The sequence below is a fragment of the Leuresthes tenuis genome, unplaced genomic scaffold (assembly GCF_036924035.1).
Source record: "Leuresthes tenuis unplaced genomic scaffold, fLeuTen1.0.hap1 SCAF_18, whole genome shotgun sequence".
NCBI lineage: Eukaryota > Metazoa > Chordata > Actinopteri > Atheriniformes > Atherinopsidae > Leuresthes > Leuresthes tenuis.
The window spans coordinates 2,069,629-2,097,479 of record NW_027325372.1 but is presented as its reverse complement, the minus strand read 5'-3'; the positions used below and the strand labels follow the sequence as shown (position 1 = coordinate 2,097,479).

At 45.5% G+C, this 27,851-nt stretch overlaps 1 protein-coding gene across 2 annotated transcripts in view; it reads right to left on the bottom strand.

Moving 5' to 3' along the window:
- Window positions 1-27,851, bottom strand: part of atp9b (ATPase phospholipid transporting 9B) — a 54,992-nt gene that overhangs the window by 14,700 nt on the left and 12,441 nt on the right. For both annotated transcript variants that reach the window (XM_072370125.1, XM_072370126.1), the window contains exons 6-16: window positions 27,743-27,801; window positions 27,404-27,455; window positions 25,474-25,568; window positions 23,724-23,804; window positions 22,477-22,552; window positions 20,223-20,299; window positions 16,999-17,159; window positions 16,765-16,907; window positions 13,866-13,978; window positions 7,966-8,202; window positions 1,837-1,998 (exon numbers count right to left, since the gene is read on the bottom strand). In XM_072370125.1, coding sequence (XP_072226226.1) covers window positions 1,837-1,998; window positions 7,966-8,202; window positions 13,866-13,978; window positions 16,765-16,907; window positions 16,999-17,159; window positions 20,223-20,299; window positions 22,477-22,552; window positions 23,724-23,804; window positions 25,474-25,568; window positions 27,404-27,455; window positions 27,743-27,801 — 1,256 coding nt within the window. The remainder of the gene's footprint in view (window positions 1-1,836; window positions 1,999-7,965; window positions 8,203-13,865; window positions 13,979-16,764; window positions 16,908-16,998; window positions 17,160-20,222; window positions 20,300-22,476; window positions 22,553-23,723; window positions 23,805-25,473; window positions 25,569-27,403; window positions 27,456-27,742; window positions 27,802-27,851) is intronic.

The window sequence follows — 27,851 nt, the reverse complement described above, 5'->3', positions numbered from 1 at the left end:
ATTTCCTTAAATATGAGAGTAAAGCTGACTCGCCTTCTCCCACACCACAGTGGGGGGGGGGGCTCGCCTGCTCCAAACACCATGAAAAAGGCACAAAACTATCAAGTTTGGACCCGAATATTCTACTCTTAGGATATATATTCATATTTATAACCAATTAACTCGTCCCAACAGCTGAATGGGGACCAGCGGAGGTTTCAGAGGTGACATAACGATGGCTCCGTCCATCGTTCTCCAGCTGATCAGGTCAAAGTTCAGCATATGGAACGTTTTCCGCTGATTTTATATGTTCTTTTAAGTCTGATTTATTCCAATTTCTTTCTAAAACTATAATCAAAGACATGCTAAATCTTTTTTTTTGTTTTCATTGAATATTCAACCGTAGAAAACATCGACTATAAGACTTTCTATTAAACTGCATCAGGCTCCTTTACCCTCCTTTACCCTCCTTTAGGCATCAGATCGTAGGTCCTGAACATGTTTCTCTGTTTAATTCAAACTATGAAGTTAGACTGGAGAACGGGACAAACAGTTAAAGATAATGTGCTGCATTTGTTCTTCTGCAGGTCCATTTTAGTCACTTAAACATTAAAGGTTGCTGCCTGTCACTGATGGGGAGTATAGGAGGAAAAAGGGGGATTATTCATGGATTAATTAATACTTTTCCACACTGTGTGATAGGAAGTAACTCCCTGAGGATCTTTGGGCTGATCTACTGACTTACTAAGAGAGTTTTCTACTTTGGCTCCCTGTTAACTTTAGACCTTAATTTAAAGTCCTTCTGCTGGTCCAGTTTGAACAGAACCAAACTGAATGAGTGGAAAACGGCTCCTTCACTCATCACATGTACTGGGGAGTAGGGCTGAGCGATTTTATCAATATTTTATCGATACTGCGATATATATCGATATTATATATATATATATATATATATATATCGATATTTTGTTTCCTGATAAAGTACCGATTTTTCAGAAGAGAGTATCGATGAATTTTTAATTTTTTTTAAAGCTAACTTTATTGAAATGTCAGACGTTACAATTAGTGAAAACAGAACATTAACATTATATAAAACAGTGATAAATTAGTTAATAAAAATGTTATATAAGTGCATAACTCAGTGGTTTTGATGGCTTTTCTGTTTATATAATGTAGAATTGTTGTAATTTATTGTTTGAGCTCCTTCTCAAAAATTAAAAAAGATGGTTTGTGATCAGAGAATTTGGATTTGGACGGTAGAGTATCGATTTTCAAAAAAATATATAATAATTGTAATTATTTTTTATTATTATAAATGAGACGTTACAATTAATAAAAACACAGAACATTAACATAATAAAAAACAATGCTCCCCCGGCATTGTCACATTATACAAAACAGTGATAGATTAGTTAATAGTTAAAAAGCTAATGGCTTTTCTGTCTATAGAACGTAGGATTGTTGTAATTTATTGTTTGAGCTCCTTCTCAAAAATGAAAAAAGATGGTTTGTGATCAGAGAATTTGGATTTGTGTTTATGGTATTTAGCAAATAAAACATGCAGGTTGATGATGTAATATTCACAACATAAACATGAGTCTGATTACTCTGAAGAAATGTTAGTGACATGTTTGTTTGTTTCCGTTTGTTTTCCTTCCGGGTCAAAGGTCGGACCACCGTCCAATCAGCAACGATTCATGTCAAATCGCACTGTCCCTTTAAGATCTTTCAGAAAATGATCTGTATTAAATCGTATCGAATAGTTGGCTGAACGCCGTGTATCGTATCGTGACATTAGTGCATCGCTACAGCCCTACTGGGGAGTGACCTTTACACACAACGGCAGTGTCGTCTCACCCGGACAATGATGCCCATCCTTTTGCTCTCAGAGGTGAAGGGGAAGATCTGCAGGATGTGGAAGGAGAGAATCTGCCCAGAAGGAGTCTTCAGCTGCAGGGAGGTCAGGTCTCTGTTCACCAGGGTCAGGCCGACGCTCTCCGTCCACCGCACCAGAGCGACCTGAGAGACGCACGCCATCAGAACCATGAGAAACTAAAACAGCAGCGTTTAGCTCAGTGTCAGCACTTTTTTATGGGATCCAACGTGATTCAGGTGCAGCTGAAGGCCAGCAGAGAGCTTCTCGCCTCAGATAAGTGTTTTTCTGTTTCTCCTCTTCTCCTCGGCAGGAACTGCGGCCCCTGAGCGAACGTTCAGCTGCACACGACTCAATTCTCAATGGGTTCATTTTCAATTTGCTCACTCAAAGGTTGTTATTATACTCTGACCTACAAATTGGAACTTCCTGTTAATACCCCGTCATTTCTCCCCCTTTTAGCTCCATAAAAGGACCGCCTATATTTACTTAACACACATCTGTGGCCCATTATCCCGCTGTGTGTGAGTGCCAGCAGCTACACACCAGGTCACACATGAATTGACAAACACAACATGTGTTCAGGACCCTAAACTCGGCTCTTAAATCCAGTTTATCAGCCCGACAGAACCCATTTAAAGCTCGGTCAACTTTAACACAAACTACATGCGAGTCCCACATTTCAGCAGCAACAGAAAAGGCTGCTGCTGACCCATCTGTGAGGCTCAGATTCACCCAAACGGGTCTGTAGCGGTTCAACTCAGACGCCTCGTGAACAATTTGGGATAATTTGACACAATTAAACGTTAGAAAAGAGGAATATTCTCCACATTTAGAGGAATTTATTCCAGTTATGCTATAAACGCACCTTAAAGGTTCGCTGTCAAACCAAGAAAATTCAATATGTGTAATTCCTTAACGCTTCCTCCACTTTGGATGTAAATACGCTCATATTACAGCTCAGTATCAGGAAACAATGCGAGGTAAACCACTAACCGCTTTCAGAGATATAATCTCACTTCCTCTTTGGCTGCTCAGAGACCGATTCTAACAAAGAAGCCTTGAAAAATCCTTTTTAAGGGTTTAAAAAGGGTCCCTGTGTGCAGAATTTCATCATTTTTTAAATTAAATTAGAGTGAAATACCTTGAAAATGAGCACAGGTTAACACCCAGCTTCGACGGGAACACTTTCAGACAACAGGAGCCAAACGTATGCGACAGAGAGCAGAAAGCAAAGCGATGATGTCACCGCAGGGTACTACTTCTGCAGTGTTTTCACTTTGTTGATGAAGATTTTCAGTCATCCAGCAGCAATCAGAGCTCGAATAAGAGCAACTGGACGACTTCTTCAGCTCTCATCTGAAAGGCTTCTGAACTGGATGCTTCTCAGCAGAGGGTCGTTACAGGGTCACCCCTGATCATTACCACCTCTGAACCGTCCACCTGCCTGAAAGGTGTGAAGCTGCTCAGTGCTGCTCTGTGGGAGCAGGGAAGCTAATACCTGAGGCCACCTCCTCTGCTCAAAGATGCTTTTTCCACCTCAACATGAAGTGTTTTCAGTTGTGTTTAAAGGTGCATCAGGTAACAACAGAGTTCTATCAGAGAAAAAGTCACCATTAAATGTTCAGATTTTGCTAAACGAGTGTTTTTATGACCTTAGAATGAACCGATAATATCTTTTCTAGCAGAAGGTGGGAGAGAACGGCCATATTACCGCCATAAGAGGCACGAGAAGAACAGCACGATTCAGGTGGTGACGGAGAAAAAGAAACATTAACCTGCATGTGACGTCACCACCGATGGCTACACAGTCAGAGCGGTTAAATGAGCGCCATCGGGTCGGATTAAAGGCTAAATTACAACAAGACTGAGTTATTCAGCTCATGTAGACGCCTTAATCTGACTAAAAACAGACCGGATCGGATTAAAGGCTAAATTACAACAAGACTGAGTTATTCAGCTCATGTAGACGCCTTAATCTGACTAAAAACAGACCGGATCGGATTAAAGGTTAAATTACAACAAGACTGAGTTCTTCAGCTCATGTAGACGCCTTAATCTGACTAAAAACAGACCGGATCGGATTAAAGGCTAAATTACAACAAGACTGAGTTATTCAGCTCATGTAGACACCTTAATCTGACTAAAAACAGACCGGATCGGATTAAAGGCTAAATTACAACAAGACTGAGTTATTCAGCTCATGTAGACGCCTTAATCTGACTAAAAACAGACCGGATCGGATTAAAGGCTAAATTACAACAAGACTGAGTTATTCAGCTCATGTAGACGCCTTAATCTGACTAAAAACAGACCGGATCGGATTAAAGGCTAAATTACAACAAGACTGAGTTATTCAGCTCATGTAGACGCCTTAATCTGACTAAAAACAGACCGGATCGGATTAAAGGCTAAATTACAACAAGACTGAGTTATTCAGCTCATGTAGACGCCTTAATCAGACTAAAAACGGTCCGGATCGGATTAAAGGCTAAATTACAACAAGACTGAGTTATTCAGCTCATGTAGACACCTTAATCTGACTAAAAACGGATCGGGTCGGATTAAAGGCTAAATTACAATAAAACTGAGTTATTCAGCTCATGTAGACGCCTTAATCTGACTAAAAACAGACCGGATCGGATTAAGATCACGAGATAACTCGATCCAAACACACTGAACGTGCACGTAGACGTCAGAAAGAAAGAAACAACGCGATGGAGAATGCGCCGCTGTGCATCGTCTGTGCCATAACCAGCTCATCACAGATGGAGAGGGACGCAGCTTCATCTCGCTCTGCGTTCGCCATCTTTCTGAATGCCTGAGTTTGTTGTTGTTGGCGGTGAAGACGCCAACAGGAAGTGGCTCTATTAGCGATAGCTGAAATGGGGACAGCGCCACCTATCGTACCGGGGTATGACATGCTTTGTGCCAGTGATTCCATTCATTCACCGCCATATATCCAAGGATAATTACCCTCAGATAAGGAGCAGAACCCAACTGTAGCTGTAATCCAGTTAATCTCTGCATGTAGACCCACTGATGGGGCTTCATCTGGTTCTGATGAATCAAAGATGAAACTGGAGACATTTTACTGTGGAGTTAAATGTGCGAAAATGTGATAAACTGTTGGGAAATTTAAGTTCGGGACTGATTGTGATTTCTGACTTTGTTTGTAGCACAAACACGGATTAAAGAACCTGCTGACTTTATACAGCGCCACCTATCGTACCGGGGTATGACCTGCTTCAACAGGAAGTGGCTCTATTAGCGATAGCTGAAATGGGGACAGCGCCACCTATCGTACCGGGGTATGACACGCTTTGTGCCAGTGATTCCATTCATTCACCGCCATATATCCAAGGATAATTACCCTCAGATAAGGAGCAGAACTGTAGCTATAATCCAGTTAATCTCATCATAAACCCACTGACTGTTAGCTTTCCGATTGCTCTGAATGGGGTGAGATCAACGCACTGCGTGTTCTGACATAAATCCTGCCAACAACGGCCCAATAAATTACATTTCCTCTCAGAACTCCTCTGTTCCTTCAACACTCGCCGAGACTGTCAGTTAATGTCCGTTTACACATGACAGAGCAGCCGTGCTACTGAGCTGTGACATCATCAGGGTCAGAGGTTGGACAGGAAGACTCTGACCAGCAGGTCCGATGACCCATGTTCTGAACTCAGTAGCCGGTCTTATTACATCAGAAGCTGAGCCGGAGCCAAACGAACTATCAGTGAACAGCGGCTGAGATCTGATGCTGCAGTCGATGAGACGGAGGAGAGGAATAAAAGGACAGAAAGAACAAAGCATGGAGTGAAAGGGAAGTGCGAGTTCCACTGACAATCCCCGACCTCCACCTCTCACCGTCTCTGAGAGAAAATTAAATATTGATCTATCCGAGCAGAGTGAGACAACAGAGCGAGCTGGGATGGAAATAAATACAAACATCAGCTCAGCCAGGACAGATGGCAAAGTGGAAAACTGAGATTCATCTTTCACCGCTTGGTTCAATCTTTGTTCTGATCGCTGCGCTCGTCTGGAGGTTCAACTCAAAGATTTTACAAGGCTTCACGTGTCAGGGCTGATAAACAGACTCTCCTTCAGCCGGCACTCAACCTCTTAAATGCTTCCTGCAACCTTTCACGATGGGGTGCTCATACATGCTTTTATATCGCAGGATCCTCCGGAGCAGAGGGAAGGAAGCCAGGCAGATGCCTTCGGGGCATCGTGCTGCATTCCTCCTGCAGTCGGGGCAATAAATTCCCAGGAAGCAAATACAGACAATTAAACGGCTTAACCTCCAAAGCAGCTCATGACCTCTGACTTTCAGCCGATGAAATGACTCTTATGACCAACCTGAGTTACTGAGGCAAACATCGAGACTGAGGGGGGGGGGTTAGGCTTTTTCAGACTGGATCTCCACGTTTGGCTCCATTAGATATCATTCAGCCTGGTTTAAAAGCAGAGCTGGGGTTTAATAAGAAAAGTTTCTCCCAGAAATGCAGCACTCTTCATGCTTATATTGGGCTGAAATTTCCACTTTAGTACCTTTAGATTTGTCTATAGATCGATACGACTGATCAGGTGATTGATTTTCATCTGGGATCGGATCCAGGGGACAACAGTCTAAGTGCGGTGCTTTAGTCGTCCTTCAGACCAGCGCTAGGGCTGCACAATTAATCGTATTTTGGAGGCCACAGTTAAATTAACCTGATCGTGAACGATATTTACAGTAAAAACGCAGCTCTGCTGCCTGCATCTGACCACATGTTCTGAACCAGGAAGCTCCCAACCACCAGGGGGCGACAGCATGGTTACGGCTTCATTAAGCTGCCTCAGTAACAAGCCTGCAGGCAGCTAGTTGGACAGTCTATGAGTTAGACTGATGAGAATAAGTCGTGTCGAAAACCGAGAAGAATCCAGAAGCATCTGGGGATGGCGAGGAGCTTGAGCCTCGAAACGGGGCGACAGCCATTGTCTGGATTCAGGGAAAGTGACGTTAAACAAGAGCAAGTTATCTGCAAAGAGGGCAACAAAGAAGTGTCTGCCCCAGAGTAACACTAATCTGTTCAATCACCTGAAAATACACCTCAAACCTAAATATGAGGAATGCATGAAGGCCAAAGCTAAAGCTAATTCACAAAATCCCCGTTGGTGTCCAGCGCCGACCCAGAACAACCGTTACAGCAGCCTGAACCGGTCAGAACCCGATCCATCTACCTCCCAAAGACACGCAGGAATAACAGACACGTGTCCGATCAATACAGTTAGTGCTTTAAAATGTTAAATTATTGGGTTTTTATTTTGCATTATTTATCATTTATTCTAATTCAAAGTTTAATTTTTCACTAAAAATTGTTGGTTTATAAATGGTGCAACAAAAATCCATGTTTTTCCAGACATGATGAATGATCCTGATTTCAACATCGATCAGAATAATCGTGATTATGATTCTGGTCATAATCGTGCAGCCCTAACCTCCTCCAGCTCTTCCAGGGTGAAACCAAAGAGTTCGAGCCAGCTGAGGCCTCCTCCCTGTGGGGCCTGTGTGAAACACCTCCCCTGGGGCACCCTAACCGATGCCAGAACCACCCTAACTGGCTCCTGTCAACACTGAGCAGCAGAATGACTCTAATCTGAGCCCCTCCTGGATGGCTCCATCACTCCATCCCAAAAGATGGAAGTTTCACACTTCGTTGCCCTCGGGATTGACCTCCAACATCTTTTATTCGTGCCTACATGAAGATTCTGTCACCTGCTTAGATTTTGGTCTCAGATCCCCACAGTTCTTACGTCCAATCAACTCTGAGCTGGACTTTTTCTGCCCTCGTATCACGGTTCGACCCCTCAGGGTTTAGGCTCCTCCTCCTCCTGTGTTGGGGCCATCGTCTCAGCAGCAATGCCCATTGTTTTGGAGGAAAACTGCCGTGATTCCAGCACTCCAGTCTGGTAATAGCGGTTATGGCGCTGTGTTGACGTCCCAACAGGCTCAATCAGCTCAGCTCAGCGTTTATGCTTCGTTTGCAACCATTTCAGAACGTTTCCAGCTTCTTTTTTTCCTTGATAACAAACATGTTCAGTAGAAACATGCATCTCAGTTTTACCTCATCTGGACTGGAGGCCTGGTATGTTCGGTTGTCATCACTGAAGTCCTGGTCGGCCTCTGCAGACTCCGGCTCTCCGTTCACGCTGGCGTGCGACTCGTAGACGGGCGTCACATTGTGGCACAAAGCGATGGCCTTCACAGCTTCATGGATGCGACTGCTGACACTCTTCCGGACTTTTGGCCCTGAGGTTTGGGTCTTCTGTGATGGACCATCACCGGAGGGCTGGGACGTCACCTGAAACAGCAACAGTGGGAGCATGTGGCAATAATGTTTAGCTTTTATTGTGCAGATGTTGTCATAAAGGCGCGTCATCAACCACATCATTGTGAAATGTTGGTTGACAAATCCATTTTTAGACTAAATGTGACCTTTTCTTGTAGAATTTTGGCTAATTTTCGGGTCCTACTTTTCTTTTGGGTGCCAGGATTCTCAATATTGACCTTAAAGTCAGAGTAAAACTGAAATAACTGCAGAACAATGTGTTATGAACTATTCGGTCAAGCATAGAGTTTCTGTTTCTGTATTTATCAGACGCTTTTATCCAAAGCGACTTACAAATGAAGATATAACAGCTTTATAAAAAGCTAACAATAAGCTACATAGAAGGAACCCAGGAGTCCGACTCTGTCAGAGGGGACAGAGTAGAGATAGGGTGCAGGCATAGAAGGAAGTGCAGAAAGATAAAGTGCAGAGATAGAGGGGGGAGGGAAGTACAAGGTAAGTGCTGGGATAGGAGATGCTCTCTGAAGAGCTGGGTTTTCAGGAGCTTCTTGAAGATAGACAGGGACGCCCCTGTTCTGGTAGCGCTCGGTAGGTCATTCCACCATCGTGGGACGACACATGAACAGAGTTTGGATTGTCTTAGGCGTGGTGTAGGAGCTGCTAGACGACAATCCTGGGACCAACGGAGGGACCCAGTTGGGACAGAAGCCTTTGCAAGAGCATTCAAGTAGATGGGAGCCGCTCCATTAAGTATAATAATAATAATACTTATACTACTAGTTCGGCTGGTCCTGCGACTTATAGTCAGGTGCGACTTATACATCAAAAATATAAATCGTGTTTTTAAACGTTAATTCATACTGACATGAACCAAGGAGCAAACGCCGCCTTCTACAGCCGCGAGAGGACGCTATCTGCTGCTCCTGTACCGCTGGAACATTAACTGCAGGTGGTGAAATATGCAGCTGAAAGCAGCCAACGAGCAGCAGAAAGAAAGTTTGCAGAGAGTGAGAAAAGCAGAGGTTAATCTGACTGTGATGAAGACATCAAAGAAAGCTAATCGCTGGCTGAAAGAAAGATGGCCAGAGCTGGAGGATCGAGTCCACAGGTGGGAGCTGGAACATAATGCCCCTCCCTCCACGGAGATGAACATAAATAACTTTGCAGGTGGGCGTTCTTGGTGTTTCCGCCTCGCTATCAGAGCACGGTGCGTCAGAAACTGCCGTCAGACTCCGTGAGTTCACTGAAAGCAGGAAACTGAACACAAGGAGTCACCGGATCTTATTATAAAATGGACGAGGTCTGTTCTTCCTGTTGGATTTCGTGAAATAAATTTCTAAATTAATGCGACTTATAGTCCGAAAAATACGGTACTTAATACCCAATTAATGCTTAATCTCCATCTATCTATTTATCTGGTTCTATAAAAGCTGTTTTGATTATCTCAGAGGGTAGAAATATATTATATTATATATAAATAATATTTCTCTGCACACTGACACTCTTTAAGATGACAGGAAGGTTTAATATCTGCTTTGATGATCAGTTTAAGTGTTGGTGATCGCTGTCCTGCACTAAAACATGAGCGTTCGTCTCATTTCTGCCCATCCATCCAGTCACAATATGCAAGAACTTTAATATAAAACGACTGAAAGACGGACAGAAAGGTGTCAGAGAAATTCACATTTTGATATTTAGCTTTGATACAAAGACAGAATAAGAAAGAACAGCCTCTGAGGTCTCAGGCTTTTACCAGGACATTTCACACAGTGTCATTATGCATCGAATAAAAACTGTGACAAAGCACAGAAGCAGCTGGATTTACCTCATTTTAACACCTGTTCTTTGTCACATGACCTCAGAAACCGATGCACATCTAACCCATAAAAAGCAACAAGAAACGAGATAAATTGTTTATTATTTTCATGTTGCTGCGACAGAAGAGTTTAGGATCAACAGAGCGGCTCAGATCAGCTGCTCCGCCCCGCCTTGGCTGCTCAAAGACTCGTCACTTTCATTAGCTGAGCTGACACATAAGGGTGTGTGGCAGATGGTTTTAGCTCTGACCAGCTGTTTGAAGCTGGCTGACAGCGAACAATATCATTCTGTCGAGAGCGCAGCCAGATCTGAGCCACCCGGTGAGGAAAACACACGCTTACAGTACGGGGAGTCTCTCAGGAACACTGATGAATGAACAATATGGGCGTCGTTCCTGGAAAACGGCTCCTCAGATAAATATAAAAACTGACTGAGAGGAGACGGGGGAGAAAGCAGGAAGTGAAATATAGTACAAACATAAGGTTAACAATGTCCCAATAATGTCCAGTTTTATACCAGTTTGATGTGATTTTTATCATTTTATTAACATCATATTTCAAATACCGTATTTTCCGCACCATAAGGCGCACATAAAAGCCTTAAATGTTCACAAAAAACTGGCCGTGCGCCATAAAACTCCAAAATATGTCACGGATACCGCCATTTTGAACTCACCGCGGGGCGCGTTGAGCATTCATCGGGGCATTAAGCCCTCCACATCACTCACCGCTCTCCCTTCGCGCCGCTCACCGCCACGTTCGCTTGAGCCGCCACGTTCGCTTTAGCCGCCACGTTCGCTTTAGCCGCCACGTTCGCTTTAGCCGCCGCGTTCGCTTTAGCCGCCACGTTCGCTTTAGCCGCCACGTTCGCTTGAGCCGCCACGTTCGCTTTAACCGCCACGTTCGCTTTAGCCGCCACGTTCGCTTTAACCGCCACGTTCGCTTTAGCCGCCACGTTCGCTTTAACCGCCACGTTCGCTTTAACCGCCACGTTCGCTTTAGCCGCCACGTTCGCTTGAGCCGCCACATTCCCTTTAGCCGCCACGTTCGCTTTAGCCGCCACGTTCGCTTTAGCCGCCACGTTCGCTTTAGCCGCCACGTTCGCTTTAGCCGCCACGTTCGCTTTAGCCGCCACGTTCGCTTTAGCCGCCACGTTCGCTTTAACCGCCACGTTCGCTTTAGCCGCCACGTTCGCTTTAGCCGCCACGTTCGCTTTAACCGCCACGTTCGCTTTAACCGCCACGTTCGCTTGAGCCGCCACGTTCGCTTTAGCCGCCACGTTCGCTTTAGCCGCCACGTTCGCTTTAGCCGCCACGTTCGCTTTAACCGCCACGTTCGCTTTAGCCGCCACGTTCGCTTTAACCGCCACGTTCGCTTGAGCCGCCACGTTCGCTTGAGCCGCCACGTTCGCTTTAACCGCCACGTTCGCTTTAGCCGCCACGTTCGCTTTAGCCGCCACGTTCGCTTTAACCGCCACGTTCGCTTTAGCCGCCACGTTCGCTTTAGCCGCCACGTTCGCTTTAACCGCCACGTTCGCTTTAACCGCCACGTTCGCTTGAGCCGCCACGTTCGCTTTAGCCGCCACGTTCGCTTTAGCCGCCACGTTCGCTTTAGCCGCCACGTTCGCTTTAGCCGCCACGTTCGCTTTAACCGCCACGTTCGCTTTAGCCGCCACGTTCGCTTTAACCGCCACGTTCGCTTGAGCCGCCACGTTCGCTTGAGCCGCCACGTTCGCTTGAGCCGCCACGTTCGCTTGAGCCGCCACGTTCCCTTTAGCCGCCACGTTCGCTTTAACCGCCACGTTCGCTTTAGACGCCACGTTCGCTTTAGCCGCCACGTTCGCTTTAACCGCCACGTTCGCTTTAGCCGCCACGTTCGCTTTAGACGCCACGTTCGCTTTAGCCGCCACGTTCGCTTTAGCCGCCACGTTCGCTTTAGACGCCACGTTCGCTTTAGACGCCACGTTCCCTTTAGCCGCCACGTTCCCTTTAGCCGCCACGTTCCCTTTAGCCGCCACGTTCCCTTTAGCCGCCACGTTCCCTTTAGCCGCCACGTTCCCTTTAGCCGCCACGTTCCCTTTAGCCGCCACGTTCCCTTTAGCCGCCACGTTCGCTTTAGCCGCCACGTTCGCTTTAGCCGCCACGTTCGCTTTAGCCGCCACGTTCGCTTTAGCCGCCACGTTCGCTTTAGCCGCCACGTTCGCTTTAGCCGCCACGTTCGCTTTAGCCGCCACGTTCGCTTTAGACGCCACGTTCGCTTTAGCCGTCACGTTCGCTTTAGCCGCCACGTTCGCTTTAGACGCCACGTTCGCTTTAGACGCCACGTTCCCTTTAGACGCCACGTTCCCTTTAGCCACGCCTCTTCGCTCTCGTACATTGGAAATGAACGGCAAATGGCCACTTCTGTCACTCGCTTTGTGTTCGTTGTGAATCCAGGCGGATCCCAACCATTCGCTCTGAATGGGGTGAAGATCGTATGGAGCTCCTACTTAGCGACTGAATCGTATCATTAAAGCTTCTGCCCATGTTCCAGTGAGTCTGTTCTTCAGTCTGAGATGGGTTGGTTTATAAGTTTATAAAGTGTAAAAACCACTGATGATGTTGTCCTTGACCGTCGGACCATTTCCCGCTGACTCAGGGACGTAATACATGCACTACGTGTGCTGGCAGCGATAAACCAATCAGAGAACATTACGTAAGTACTCCTTATAATCAGGTGAGTCTTATATATGGGTTAAGTTCAGAAATTGACCCATAATTGAGGCTGCGCCTTACCGGGGGCTCACGACCACAGCCGCTCACGACGCTCACAACCCGCCGCTTGTACTTCTTCTGCCGCCAGAAGCGGCCAAAGGGGCGGGGCTTATATGTATAGCAACTAGCAGATATATATATAATAATCCATCCATACATCGGTTCCCTCTTTCACCATGGATCCTACTCTGGGCTGCCTTCTTTGTGTTTCTTTGTGTTTGCGCTCTGCCGTTTTCCGCTTTTTTCGGAATCCAGATCGGCCCTAATTGGCTGTCGTCGCGTCGCGTCACTGCTCATTTGCATAAAGTTGAGCCTTTCTCAACTCTTGAAGCTCATGAAGCTCACAACGCCGGCCGCTCATCGACGCCAGCTTACATTGAAAATTAATGGCAGCTGGCCGCTCACACCGCTTTTGGTGTGAGCCCCCGGTTATAATCAGATGAGTCTTATAGTCAGGTGAGCCTCATAATCAGGTGAGCCTCATAATCAGGTGAGTCTCATAATCAGGTGAGTCTCATAATCAGGTGAGTCTCATAATCAGGTGAGTCTCATAATCAGGTGAGTCTCATAATCAGGTGAGCCTCATAATCAGGTGAGCCTCATACTCAGGTGAGCCTCATACTCAGGTGAGCCTCATACTCAGGTGAGCCTCATACTCAGGTGAGCCTCATACTCAGGTGAGCCTCATAATCAGGTGAGTCTCATAATCAGGTGAGTCTTATAATCAGGTGAGCCTCATAATCAGGTGAGCCTCATACTCAGGTGAGCCTCATACTCAGGTGAGCCTCATACTCAGGTGAGCCTCATAATCAGGTGAGCCTCATACTCAGGTGAGCCTCATACTCAGGTGAGTCTTATAATCAGGTGAGTCTTATAATGAGGTGAGTCTTATAATGAGGTGAGTCTTATAATGAGGTGAGTCTTATACTCAGGTGAGTCTTATACTCAGGTGAGTCTTATAATCAGGTGAGTCTTATAGTGCGGAAAATACTGCAAGTTAAAATATCTAAAAAAAAATACCAGGAAGTGCATCACAAAATGAGTTTCAGTCCCATCTGGACTGAAAAGACTTGTTGGGTTTACCTGTGTGTGTGTGGATGCTCACCTGTGCGTACGACTGCACGATGTGGCTCTGTATGTCGTCCATGGTGTCCGTGCCGTAGGAAACCGTTCCCAGGTGCAGCCGCTTGAATATCATTTCATTTTGTGTCAGAGTGCCTGCAGTTCAGAGGCTCAGTTTAGACGTATAAAAACACTTTTCTGACCTTTAAAAAGGAAAGTTTGATATCCATCTAACGCACAGGTAGCATAACGCAGTCAGGAGGCCTGGGAATGCTAATAGCTTATAAAAACGACTGCGACTGGAACATTTTCCCTCATAATAGATAAATCGGTGCGTCTTATTTACACGCTGACAGAAAACACAGCGTCTGTCCTGGAAGGTCAAACGCCTTCTCATTGTTCCTAATCTGTGCATCTACATGTCCTCTCCCACTGAGAACACTGCATGTATACAAAAAGACTTTATAAATGAGGGCGACGGCCTTGTTTAATGGATGCCTGCTGACAGAACGTGTGCTGATAGAGCCTAAAGCTGATTAGAGGGCATCTAACTTCCAGAAACATTAAAGCCACAGGGTTCACCGATTTTAATGGATTGACTGTTTCCATGTGCTTTAACTACCAACACAGATAAACAGGCTCTAAAGCTAATCTATTGCTACCCGAATCAGTAAAACAAAGGCACATATTAGGGTTTAGTTTATCACTGAGACACACCGAAGCTGCTGCAGAATATCAGGCCGTGATAAGGAACTCAGAGCAAGAAAACTGAACATAAAATGATAATTTTGTATGATATTAACATTTAAAACTGGACACAGACCTGCATGCTTTATATTTAGATATTTGACTAACATTTGAAAACATTTTATTCCATCCAGAGGGAATAAAAATGGAGAAAAAAAGGTTGCTTTAACGTTAAATAAAGAGTTATATTATGGTTCTGTTAGCAGCCTAAAAAAAGCAGCCTGTTCTGAGGCCTTTCTGCAGGTTCTGAGTCTTACCGATGGTTCTGTTAGCAGCCTGTTCTGAGGCCTCTCTGCAGGTTCTGAGTCTTACCGATGGTTCTGTTAGCAGCCTGTTCTGAGGCCTTTCTGCAGGTTCTGAGTCTTACCGATGGTTCTGTTAGCAGCCTGTTCTGAGGCCTTTCTGCAGGTTCTGAGTCTTACCGATGGTTCTGTTAGCAGCCTGTTCTGAGGCCTCTCTGCAGGTTCTGAGTCTTGCCGATGGTTCTGTTAGCAGCCTGTTCTGAGGCCTTTCTGCAGGTTCTGAGTCTTACCGATGGTTCTGTTAGCAGCCTGTTCTGAGGCCTTTCTGCAGGTTCTGAGTCTTACCGATGGTTCTGTTAGCAGCCTGTTCTGAGGCCTTTTTGCAGGTTCTGAGTCTTACCGATGGTTCTGTTAGCAGCCTGTTCTGAGGCCTTTCTGCAGGTTCTGAGTCTTACCAATGGTTCTGTTAGCAGCCTGTTCTGAGGCCTCTCTGCAGGTTCTGAGTCTTACCGATGGTTCTGTTAGCAGCCTGTTCTGAGGCCTTTCTGCAGGTTCTGAGTCTTACCAATGGTTCTGTTAGCAGCCTGTTCTGAGGCCTTTCTGCAGGTTCTGAGTCTTACCGATGGTTCTGTTAGCAGCCTGTTCTGAGGCCTCTCTGCAGGTTCTGAGTCTTACCGATGGTTCTGTTAGCAGCCTGTTCTGAGGCCTTTCTGCAGGTCTTACCGATGGTTCTGTTAGCAGCCTGTTCTGAGGCCTTTCTGCAGGTTCTGAGTCTTACCAATGGTTCTGTTAGCAGCCTGTTCTGAGGCCTTTCTGCAGGTCTTACCGATGGTTCTGTTAGCAGCCTGTTCTGAGGCCTTTCTGGAGGTTCTGAGTCTTACCGATGGTTCTGTTAGCAGCCTGTTCTGAGGCCTTTCTGCAGGTTCTGAGTCTTACCGATGGTTCTGTTAGCAGCCTGTTCTGAGGCCTTTCTGCAGGTTCTGAGTCTTACCGGCGGTTCTGTTAGCAGCCTGTTCTGAGGCCTTTCTGTAGGTTCTGAGTCTTACCGATGGTTCTGTTAGCAGCCTGTTCTGAGGCCTTTCTGCAGGTTCTGAGTCTTACCGATGGTTCTGTTAGCAGCCTGTTCTGAGGCCTTTCTGCAGGTTCTGAGTCTTACCGATGGTTCTGTTAGCAGCCTGTTCTGAGGCCTTTCTGCAGGTTCTGAGTCTTACCGATGGTTCTGTTAGCAGCCTGTTCTGAGGCCTTTCTGCAGGTCTTACCGATGGTTCTGTTAGCAGCCTGTTCTGAGGCCTTTCTGCAGGTTCTGAGTCTTACCGATGGTTCTGTTAGCAGCCTGTTCTGAGGCCTTTCTGCAGGTTCTGAGTCTTACTGATGGTTCTGTTAGCAGCCTGTTCTGAGGCCTTTCTGCAGGTTCTGAGTCTTACCGATGGTTCTGTTAGCAGCCTGTTCTGAGGCCTCTCTGCAGGTTCTGAGTCTTACCGATGGTTCTGTTAGCAGCCTGTTCTGAGGCCTTTCTGCAGGTTCTGAGTCTTACCGATGGTTCTGTTAGCAGCCTGTTCTGAGGCCTTTCTGCAGGTTCTGAGTCTTACCGGTGGTTCTGTTAGCAGCCTGTTCTGAGGCCTTTCTGCAGGTTCTGAGTCTTACCGATGGTTCTGTTAGCAGCCTGTTCTGAGGCCTTTCTGCAGGTTCTGAGTCTTACCGATGGTTCTGTTAGCAGCCTGTTCTGAGGCCTTTCTGCAGGTCTTACCGATGGTTCTGTTAGCAGCCTGTTCTGAGGCCTCTCTGCAGGTTCTGAGTCTTACCGATGGTTCTGTTAGCAGCCTGTTCTGAGGCCTTTCTGCAGGTCTTACCGATGGTTCTGTTAGCAGCCTGTTCTGAGGCCTTTCTGCAGGTTCTGAGTCTTACCGATGGTTCTGTTAGCAGCCTGTTCTGAGGCCTTTCTGCAGGTCTTACCGGTCTTATCTGTGAGCAGATAAACGAGCCGGCCCAGTTCCTCTGGGATGGTGCTGGTTCTCACGACGGTTCCCGGGATGTTCTCGTCTTTCGTGATCATCCAGCCATAGGCCGACTTCCCCATGTCCAGGTTCACACGCAAGCTACAGGTCAGAACCAAAGAACAAAAATAACTGCTTTGGTTTCCTAAAGTTCTGCTCGTTCTGACGCTTTTCACAGAAAGTAACAGCGTACCTGATGGGGATGATGTAGGAGAAAAGCACGACGAATCGGAAAAGGTTGCGGAACCAAGGACCCACGAACCCCTGCAGCGCCACCATGACCACAGACAGGACCACCTGGGCCAGAAACAGGGCTTTGGTGAGGCGGTTCAGCTCCAGGTCCAGCAGGCCGACCTGAGGACGGTCAGAACGGGTCAGAACAAAGCAGCTGGATGTGGAAGCTGTAGAAACTCGTTTTATATCAGATTAAAGCTTTTCTGACTCCCATCTGCTCCTGTAATCTTACAGCATGCCTCACCGGAGCAAAACAGCCGCTAAATGGCTTCTGCGCTGCAGGCTTTTCTCATGCAAACGGCATAAATAACTTTATCAGAGGCTGTTTTTAACTACTAACTGCATCATTGTCATGCTGAAGTATTGTTAATCAATGCAACAGGAGGTCAAAAGGCCTCAAAAATGGAGAAAGTTCCCATATTGAGATGGCTCCCTGGAAAACAAGACCAGAGAAGAGAGAGAGAGGGTGGGGGGGGGGCAGGATTGTCTTTTATTTTTCGAGTGCATCTCCCAGCCAATGGAGCATGTGGGAAAAAGATGTCAAATAAAGAAGCGGCCGTCCCCTTTCTGGCAGCGAAGCCTCGTACACAGAAGCCTTTCATCTGACGCACCACGCTTAGAAAAACAGCACAACATAACATCTCTGCTCCCTCAAATAAAGGAGCTGCTCTGAAAGGGCGGGGAGGGGGGCGAGCAGCGAAATTCCTCCACTGGCTGCACCCCCCACCAAAGCCATTCCCCTGAGGACTGGGCGAGCGGGGACACCACCAGTGTGACTGATTTATCAGCCGCTGTTAGAGTCCCAGCAGCAGCAGCAGCAGCAGCAGAGAAGGGAAGGGAGTAGGCGGGCGGGTGTATCCCCACCGCCTCGCTACATGGTTCATGCTTGAGCAATTGAGAAAAATAGCGGGTTTGGGTGGATTAAAATGAAGAAAAATTAAGACGGAGAACACAGTGCATGCCTGAAAAGCAAAGGATCCGCTTCTGGCCGAACAATGGCGGGTCCAAATTGTCCAGGCCTTGCCGGGGATCAGATGAAGTCATTATTCATTCAGTCAAGGGGGAGAAAAGGACTCAATTACCTCAACCTAAAGATGCTATCAGTGAATAAAAGTGCATATTTTACTCCATTCATCTCCAAGCCATTAAAAGAGAAAGGAATGATTCGATCTGCCTGTGTGGCTTGTGTGTGAAATCAGCCCTGGAACATGAATATTCATCCGGTTTTAACCAGAGATCATCCAGGCGGCTCCTATTGATCGGTGTGGCGTTAAGGAAAATAAGTGAAAGTGATCTTTGAGAAGTGGAAGGTGACGTTACAGAGGAGCGGCCTCTTGTCAGGTGGCGCTGCTCGCTCTGCTCGGACAGCGGCGGGTCCACTGCGACAAAGACGGACGAGCCGTCAGACTGATGAGGCGCAGGCGTCGTCCTCATCCGTGTCACAACAGCTTATTTCAGGCCAAAATGTTCTGGTGACTTCAGCTGCACCGTATCGACTTTCCCCTCCAACCTCCAGCCTCCATATTGGCACTTCTGACATCACCTCCTTGAAATATTGAATTCTTCTCAGCTGTCGAGCTCACACAAAAACACCGGGCCGCATCAGCGTTCTTCATAAAAGTCACCGGTGTCAGAGCGCCGCCTCAGAGACTTTCCTGCGTTAAAGTCATTAAAAATATCACCTCCCGCTGCCTCGCTCAGCTGAAACCAGGTAAAACCTCACATTTAGCACCAAGTTTTCATTAATCTCCTCGATCTGGGGACAAAACGCTCGATGGGGATCCTGCGAGATCAACTTTCCGCTGAAAATGTCATTTAAATCCTCCGTTAGTCAATCTGCTTTGTGGTTAATTAGCACCTTGTTCTGACCTTTTGCTCTGACAGGTCCACCTCTCTGTGGTGATAGATGAGTGATAAAAGGTGAGGAGTCTCAGGTGTGTCACCCTCTGCAGCTTTAATGAAACATTTAAACTTACCCTGGTCAAAAAACTACGACCTAACAACAGATTTAAACCCAAATCCAGCTTTTAACATGTGATGAAGAGCAGCTGAACAGCCTTTGATTACGCTGGAACTGAGTTTCATTTAAATAAAGCGAAAAATCAGCTGAACTCAACTCAAAAGCTTCAGTTTGGCGTCTTTTTAATATCTGATCACATGATTTTAATGAGGTGATGCATCTGCTGGCTGGTTGCAGGCCCTCCAACTGGCACCACAACATCCAATAATTAGGGTTTCATTGATAGGTTGAAGTAAAATTAGATTAATCGGTGGTGATAGAGGAGTGATAAAAGGTGAGGAGTCTCAGGTGTGTCACCCTCTGCAGCTTTAATGAAACATTTAAACTTGCCCTGGTCATAAAACTACGACCTAACAACAGATTTAAACCCAAATCCAGCTTTTAACATGTGATGAAGAGCAGCTGAACAGCCTTTGATTACGCTGGAACTGAGTCGATCATTTAAATAAAGCCAAAAATCAGCCGACCTCAACTCAAAAGCTTCAGTTTGGCGTCTTTTTAACATCTGATCACATGATTTTAATGAGGTGATGCATCTGCTGGCTGGTTGCAGGCCCTCCAACTGGCACCACAACATCCAATAATTAGTGTTTCATTGATAGGTTGAAGTAAAATTAGAAGAGTTAATAATCTGCTGTGCAGGAATTAGACCCAAACCTAAGATTTACTCTGAAACCAGAGGGCAGATTTTCACCTTGTTCTGACAGGTCCACCTCTCTGTGGTGATAAATTAGTGATAAAAGGTGAGGAGTCTCAGGTGTGTCACCCTCTGCAGCTTTAATGAAACATTTAAACTTACCCTGGTCAAAAAACTACGACCTAACAACAGATTTAAACCCAAATCCAGCTTTTAACATGTGATGAAGAGCAGCTGAACAGCCTTTGATTACGCTGGAACTGAGTTGATCATTTAAATAAAGCAAAAAATCAGCTGAACTCAACTCAAAAGCTTCAGTTTGGCGTCTTTTTAACATCTGATCACATGATTTTAATGAGTTGATGCATCTGCTGGCTGGTTGCAGGCCCTCCAACTGGCACCACAACATCCAATAATTAGGGTTTCATTCATAGGTTAAAGTAAAATTAGAAGAGTTAATAATCTGCTGTGCAGGAATTAGACCCAAACCTAAGATTTACTCTGAAACCAGAGGGCAGATTTTCACCTTGTTCTTGGCGAAGGACGTGTTCAGAACGCTCCGGGTCTCTTTCCCGGTGTAGATCACCACCCCGATCACGGTTCCTGCCAAACACGGAGACAAGCAAAGTAATGCGGCTCATTAACCGAAGCTCACCAGCAGCACGAGCAGGCACACGTGCACACCGAGGGAGATAAAGTGCATGAGAGGAAACACAATAAGGCTGAGCCGGGGCAGTTTTGTCTCGTTGCCACTCAAGCCGACAGACAAGACTTTAATGTGCTTTGACTCTCAGGCCTTCAGCCATCATTTGGAAGCTCATAAACTCTGATCAATACTTCACCTCCTTTATTTGCCAATTCATTACAGTGGCCTTATTACCAAGGATTAATGAGTCATTAATATTAAATGAGCTTAATGGGAGAGCAGAGGCTGCAAAAAACACTAAATATGGACTCTGAAATCCCCTATAAAACCGTAAAAATAGAAAAAGAAGAAGGAGGAAAGTGAAGAGGAGGCCTGCAGAAAGGGAGAGGAGAGAGCTGTGGTTGGAGGACAAAGCTGATGGATCACTTCTGTTGATTTCTGGGTGAAAAATGATGCGAGAGGCTCAGCATGCAGAGAGGCTTCTATGTGAATATGTGAGCAACTAATTCTCCAATCACAGCTGGACTGGGGAACACACAGAGGCCAAAAGCGCCGCCGTGCCGCCGCCGAAGAGCCGGTAAAGTTGAAGCGTTGCAGGAGCGATGAGAGTCCCGAGCAGAAGTGATGCGAGCGGTTTAAACTGGGTTTGTTTGTTGTTCTGGTCAAGGTCAGGCCGGAGGGCAGAGCTGCACCGCAGATCAATGATGCGGCCATCGCAAACACTCAACTGACACAACTGATTCTGAGGGGAAGTCGGAGTGAGAGAAGCTGCAGCATGAGGCAGCAGCAGGTAAAACCCGGGAATGCAACACCGGCCCAGAATTACTTCCATCAATACAAACAGAGCTGGGTCCAAGATGGAGAAAACAACTAAAATATTCTAAACAAATAAAAACAGATTCACTGACATGGAAATAAACCCAGAATCTGAGGCAGAAACAGAGTTTTTTATCAGTTCTCAGCAGCTTTAAAGTGAATATCTGGTCTGAGCTCCTTTATTCTCCAACACAGCCTGAACCCTCTGAGACAAGCTTTCTGTCATTTCTTTAAGGAGTCTTCAGGAATAGTTCTCCAGGCTTCTTGAAGGACATCCCAAAGCTCTCCTTTGGATGTGGGCTGCCTTTTGTTCCGTTCTCTGTCAGATGATCCCACACTGCTTCAATAATGTTGAGGTCCGGGCTCTGGGGAGGATTCATCCCTCCATAAGACCTGTTGCCACTGATTTTCAGTCCACTTCTTGTGTCATTTGGCACAGCTCAGCCTTTTCTCCCTGTTTCCCTTCCTTAAGAACGGCTTCTTGACAGCCACCCTTCCATGGAGACCATTTCTGATGAGGCTTGGGCCAACAGTAGATGGATCAGCTGAAGGTCCAGATGCATCTCTCAGGTCCTGTCAGGTCACAGCTGGATTTTTTCCTCTTTCTTAAGGACATCACTTTCAGATCCTGTTCATCTGCTGGAGATAGTTTTTTAGGCCTGACACTTCTTCTTTTGTCCTCCACTTGTCCAGTTTCCTCAAATGTTTTAAGGACACACTGCACACCATGCTGAGATATGCCAAGTTTTCAGCTAATAGCTCTTTGGGAATCACCTTGTTGCTGCAGAAATCCTATTTTCTGTCTGTCAAACTGTGTTTTCTTTGCTGTTTTTCATAGATGCAGCTAAAGAAATGGGAACAAATGATGTGTCTTTGTGACAAAGTGCCTAAAGATCCAGTTTAAAATGGCTTCTTTGCTAAGTTGTCTGTTCTGTGTCGACACAACACTGGTTCATCCCTTGAGTTAGGAGCCTTTTTTCTGCCTGAATGCTTCAAAGGTCGGAGTTAAGTGGCTGAACAAAGAAAAAACACTGAAAATGCTCAGGAACAAGGACTGAAGATGAGTGAAAAAGCAGAAAATGTCCAAAGAAAAACTGTGAAAGAGCTTCAGAAAGCTGGAGAAGTATTGATCAGGACTTTTGTACATCTGGATCTTCTAATATATCCTGTGGGGGAGATTCAACTATTGTGGTGCAACATCTGCTTTTTATTTTCTTTCTTCCAGGTTTTTTTTAAGGTTGAAGACGTTATAATCCAGACACAAAACATCTTATTTTGTCAGTTCAAACTAAAAACAGACATGAAATCATTCACTCACCAGATGCAACAACGGTGCTGGCCCACAGAGTGTTTTCAATGCTCAGACTCTCGTTGACCTGTGGGTCTGCGTCTTCCTGCAGGAGGAAAACAAACAGGAAAGATTTCTCATGTACAAACTGAATCACAGCAGTTGATCTTTTTCCTGGTTTTTTGCTTCATTTCTGCATTAAACAACTTAACAGTTGTGCTTTTCGTCTGCTTTGGAACCAACAAAAACTCGGTGGAGCGATTCGTTACGTTCAATCTGAATGTTTCTGATGGATTTTAGCAGGACAGAAGTGACAGTAAACAGTGTCCAACCTGAGCTTCTCATTAAGCGAAACAAGTGCCCGACACAGCTGTGCAGGCCGCTGCAACACAGACGCTCTATTATCAACACACTCACAAGATTCGGCACGGCGATACAGGCTCCTTTTAGGATCCAGAACAGAGAGTGAAACTAAATGAGATTTCAGTGATAAATAAGCCCCCGGAGAGCCTCTCGTTTCAGCCGGCTCCCTTAAATAAAGACAAATGCTGAAAATGGCTCGAGTCAAAGCTCCAGTTTCAGCTCAAATGTCCTGCCTGATATGATAATTATGATACCTAAGCAGCCACATCCTGTCAATCCCCTCAAACATGGGAAGAGGTGCATGAAAAATAAATGCTTGACCGCCCTGACATTGGCATCACACCACGGTGTTCATAACTGCGCCGCATCGCAACAAAGACCGCGGTAACAAAGCCGCCATATCCGTCTCAGGGAAAAGGAGAGAAAGAAGAAACCCTCATAAATAGGTAAGTTCGTTTGCTGCAGATCTGTGGGAACCCGGCTTTTTTTCCCATCCTGCTCAGACTAAAAGCACACGCTATGCAAAGGAAGGCCGCGGAGGATGAATGAGCGCAGGAAGTGCTCGCTCACTAAGCCTGGTGTGTGGCCAAGAGTGAAGGCCGGCCACAAAGCCCCCCTTTGTACTGCAGCTCTGCTCTCTGTGGGGGCTGCACTAATCTGCTATTAATAAAAAAAAATCACTGAGCAACAAGCAGGGCGAGCCGCAGAGAGCCCAAACGGCAAGAACCTGCCTGTGATGCGAGCGGCGTGCCTGACGGAGAAGACAACGGCCCCAGATGGGCTCACAACAACGCATTGTGGCGACCTGTCAACACATTAGGGTGATGCACGTCTTCCGTGTCTCTCCGGCTTCTGTGGGAGAAGCAGCATGGGTTTGAGATGTGTTTCACAGGTGAGAAAAAGGCAGCGAGTACCCTGGTGAAGTTCCCCTCGAAGCTGTGGATGTCCAGCTGAGGCTTCTGGGCGTAGACGTAGGCGCTGATGGAGAAGAGGTCCTGAGGCGGGAACAGAAGAAGAAGAAGAAGACGCTCGGTTATTCCAAGCTGAAACTTTGACCCCTTTTTACTCTTTTCAGTGTTTCTGGCTCTGATTAACCGTGTTATTTGGGTTATTTCAAGCTTTCCACATGTTTTGGGGGTCAAACAGTGAGATTTTGACCCATTTAAAGAAGCTTCCTCAGCAAGAAATTTAAACAAAACCTGCAAATCAGTCAATGAAACCGGAGAGCTTTAACCACTTCCCAAAACATCTGTCTGTTGTGGGTTCACTGCTTGGTGCTGGTTCTCCTCTGAAAGCTAAAACTAAAGTGATGCCCCAAACAGAACCACTCTGAGTGCTCCGGGACTGAATCACAGACCTCCGAAGAGACTAAAGGTAAAAAAAACAGACGTCTGAAGACTATTAGCTGTCTGATAACTTAGTTCTGGTACAAATTAGAAGGAAAACTATATAAATATATACATTTTATGTCTTTTTCTAAGGGTAAATCCACGGTTTTATCTGATATTTCCTCTCATTATCACCACGACTGCATGTTTTCACCATATTCTGAAGAGAACATTTACTTTTCTTATCATTTTTTCCACATTTTAACCTCAGAAACCCTTTTTAAACACGTTTTTTAACACTTCTCAGACATGAATACACATGTGGACTTTCCTCATTAATCCTTTAAAGTTACACAAGCAAACGGCACACCTTCACCTGCTGAATTTCATCATCTTTACCATGTTTCAGTCCTCAATAAGCTCATTTATGGCCCTGTATACACAGCAGAAGCTCCTACAGCCTCAGTGACTGAGGAAGTTTACATGTAAACCAGACTTATAAGAGAGAATATGTAAAAGAAACTATTTGTGGGGCTAAAAGTCTTATTGAACTGGACTTTTTACCAGTGGATATCAGTTTTGCATTGATTCTTGTTGCCGTTGGAGTTGCCGTGGTAACCGTATCTTAAATGTTTTGCATCAACCGAGTCAGAAGAATCCGAGCTTCCTGACTTCCTGTCACATGTGCGTAAAGCTTCCTGCCTTCTGGATCTGTGCATCTTCATCTCACAGATAGATTAACTTCACACAACAGCAACAAGCTGCACATTCATCAGAGGAGAGCAGAGATCCTGACAAACACTGCACCAGAATCCAGTCCCACGGGTCAAAACTGGCTGCAAATGTTAAACTATGAAGGATTTCAGCCTGAACATGGGCAGAAAAAAGGGATTTTCCTCAGATCCCAACGGCGGCTGATGTTTGCTCCGATGCTTTAAAGAGAAACGACGCAGACAGAAGACTCACTGGTGGAAATACATAATCCTGATGAAGACGTTTCACCCTTTTCTCAGTGGAGAGACACACAAAACAAACTAATCATCATTTACTTCCTTTTGTCACCCAGAATACTTGAAAATACTGATCTGAGCAGGTCAAGGAACGGATTCCTTTCACATGCCGACTAAAGCCGACTCTCCCCGTCACCGCAGCTCTGAGACCAACACGTGACGCCGGGTTATCGACTGAAACCTTAACTCCTCGTGTTAAGTGGCACCAATAAAAGCCTTCAGACGCGTTGAGCATCACCTCCTGTTGAAGGAGCTGCAGGGAGGCTTCAGAGCTGTGATGAGCAACGCTTTCAGCTTGTTACCATAGAGTCTTAATGTAGCCGTACCCCCACTGCTGGCAGCCGCTGCGTGCAGCCGACGGCGACTTTCAGCTTCCAGTCGGTTTCCCCGTCCAGCTGATCCGTCCGGATGAAACAGCCGCCTGAAAGGGAGAAACAAAACGCCGTTAACGATGTTAAGGATGCGTCTGCTGCATCGTTGCTCCGAACACAGCAGCAGGTTTGTGCGTTTTTGCTGCTTCTGGGGACGTTTCTGTCCAAAAACATCACGTTTGGGCCTGAAAACGCGCCATAAAACACGTGGAAAGCATCACCGATAATTTCCACGGTTGCCGTTAGAAACACAGCCAGCTGAGGGAAGCCCTGCATGTGACGCTTTGTGGGGACCCTCTGCGTTAAAAACAGGAGAACCAAACAGAAAACCACACCCCAGAATCATAAAGGAGGCCAGAAACATGTCAAATAATAAGCAGACGTTCATTTTAGGGTTAGAGAAAGACGACCTCCAGGTTAACGTGTTAATTGCTCCTGGTATTTCCCTCCCTCATAAATCAGCCCACCGGCCCCACGGAGCATCAACACACAGCACACTGCCTCTGTGGTTGCTCTGCACCGCCGCAGCTGATAAAATTTGAGCTGTGGTGACCCGTATTGATCCGAGGTAATATTACATATGAAAGGACTGATGGATGAGAGCAACTATCTGACAGGGAGGGCAGAGGGCAACTCTAAACCATCCCCAGAGGGTTAAGTATGATGGAAAACATTAACACAAGGAGGATGATTCATGCTTTGCAGTTGAGCTCCCGACAGAACGCTGAACTGGGACCGGGAGGAAGAAAAAGACGCGTTTCTGTGTCTGTCAGAGACAAAAAAACATCAACGCCTCCCTGTCAGGGATATTGACGTTTCTAAGATTGATGGAAAGGATGTCCTCACACCATTTCCTGTCATTACGCCTCAGAAAAAGGCCAGAGACTGACGCAGCTCATCGATTAGCTGGAATCTGCATCATCAATCGCTCCAGCGATGGGAGATAAATCACACGGACTCAATCAGAGCGGCGAAAGAACTGGAAGAAGTCACACTTCAGGGTCATAAAACACACCAAGTTCAACGGGAGGCCTGTGGGCTGCGTTATCTGATCATGTGACCATGTGGTCACTGTTAACGCCGCTTGGGTTCAGATGTTCCTGCAGCGTTCTGCTCCGCTTCAACAAAGACACACCAACGGTTTTTAATTAGGGCTGCAGCGATACGCTAATCTCACAATACGATACGATTTAATACAGATCATTTTCTGAAGGATCTTAAAGGGACAGTGCGATTTGGACATGAATCGTTGCTGATTGGACGGTGGTCCGACCTTTGAACCAGAAGGACAACAAACGGAAACAAACAAACGTGTCTTCAGCGTACTCAGACTCATGTTTATGTCGTAAATATTACATCATCAACCTGCTTGTTTTACTTGCTAAATACCATAAACACAAATCCAAATTCTTTCATCACAAACCATCTTTTTTCATTTTTGAGAAGGAGATAAAACAATAAATTACAACAATCCTACATTTTATGAACAGAAAAGCCATAAAACCACTGAGATATGCACTTAAAATAAAAATTTTATTAACTAATCTATCACTGTTTTGTATAATGTGAGCCCCCCCCCGCCAAACTAATTGTGAGTTTTTATTTTTTATTATGTTAATGTTCTGTGTTTTCACTAATTGTAACATCCGACTTATAATAATAAAAAAGAATTACATTTTTTAAAAGTAAATAAATAAATAAATAAAATAAAAAAAAAATAAAATAAAAAAATAAATAAATAAACTAATTAATTAATTAATTAAATTAAAAATCATTTAAAAAATAAATTTAAAAAAAATTGATCCCTGCGGCTGAAAAATCGATACTTTGCCGGGAAACAAAATATCGATATATATATAATCGCGGTATCGATAAAATTTCTCACCATTTTTCTCTGATGTCCTCAGGAATATCATGTCTGCAGGAATCCTTTGGTTCTACAAACACAAGAAGAAACACGAATAAAGCTGCTGCCCTTTGACCCATAACAGAAGGGAACGTCCCACAGAGGACAGAAAGGTGTTGATTTCTGTCCTGATGGGTAAAAGGTTCCTGCTCAGCGTTAGAAACGCTGTTATTTCAGTGCTTTAATGTTGATGCTGAGCGGCTTTAAGTGGGGCAACAGAAACACATCCTAAACAAACTGTAGTGTATTTCTACACTAAAAGTTCATTTATAAACCCTCACATGCAAAGATTTAGCAGGAAAAGATGGAAATGTTTACCTTCTCCACGATAATCAGGTCTCCAACTTGTATGTCTGAACTTTTTACTTGAATTTTACCTGAAAACAGATTAAAAAAGGCATTATTACAGAGAGAAAAGCTAAAGTCC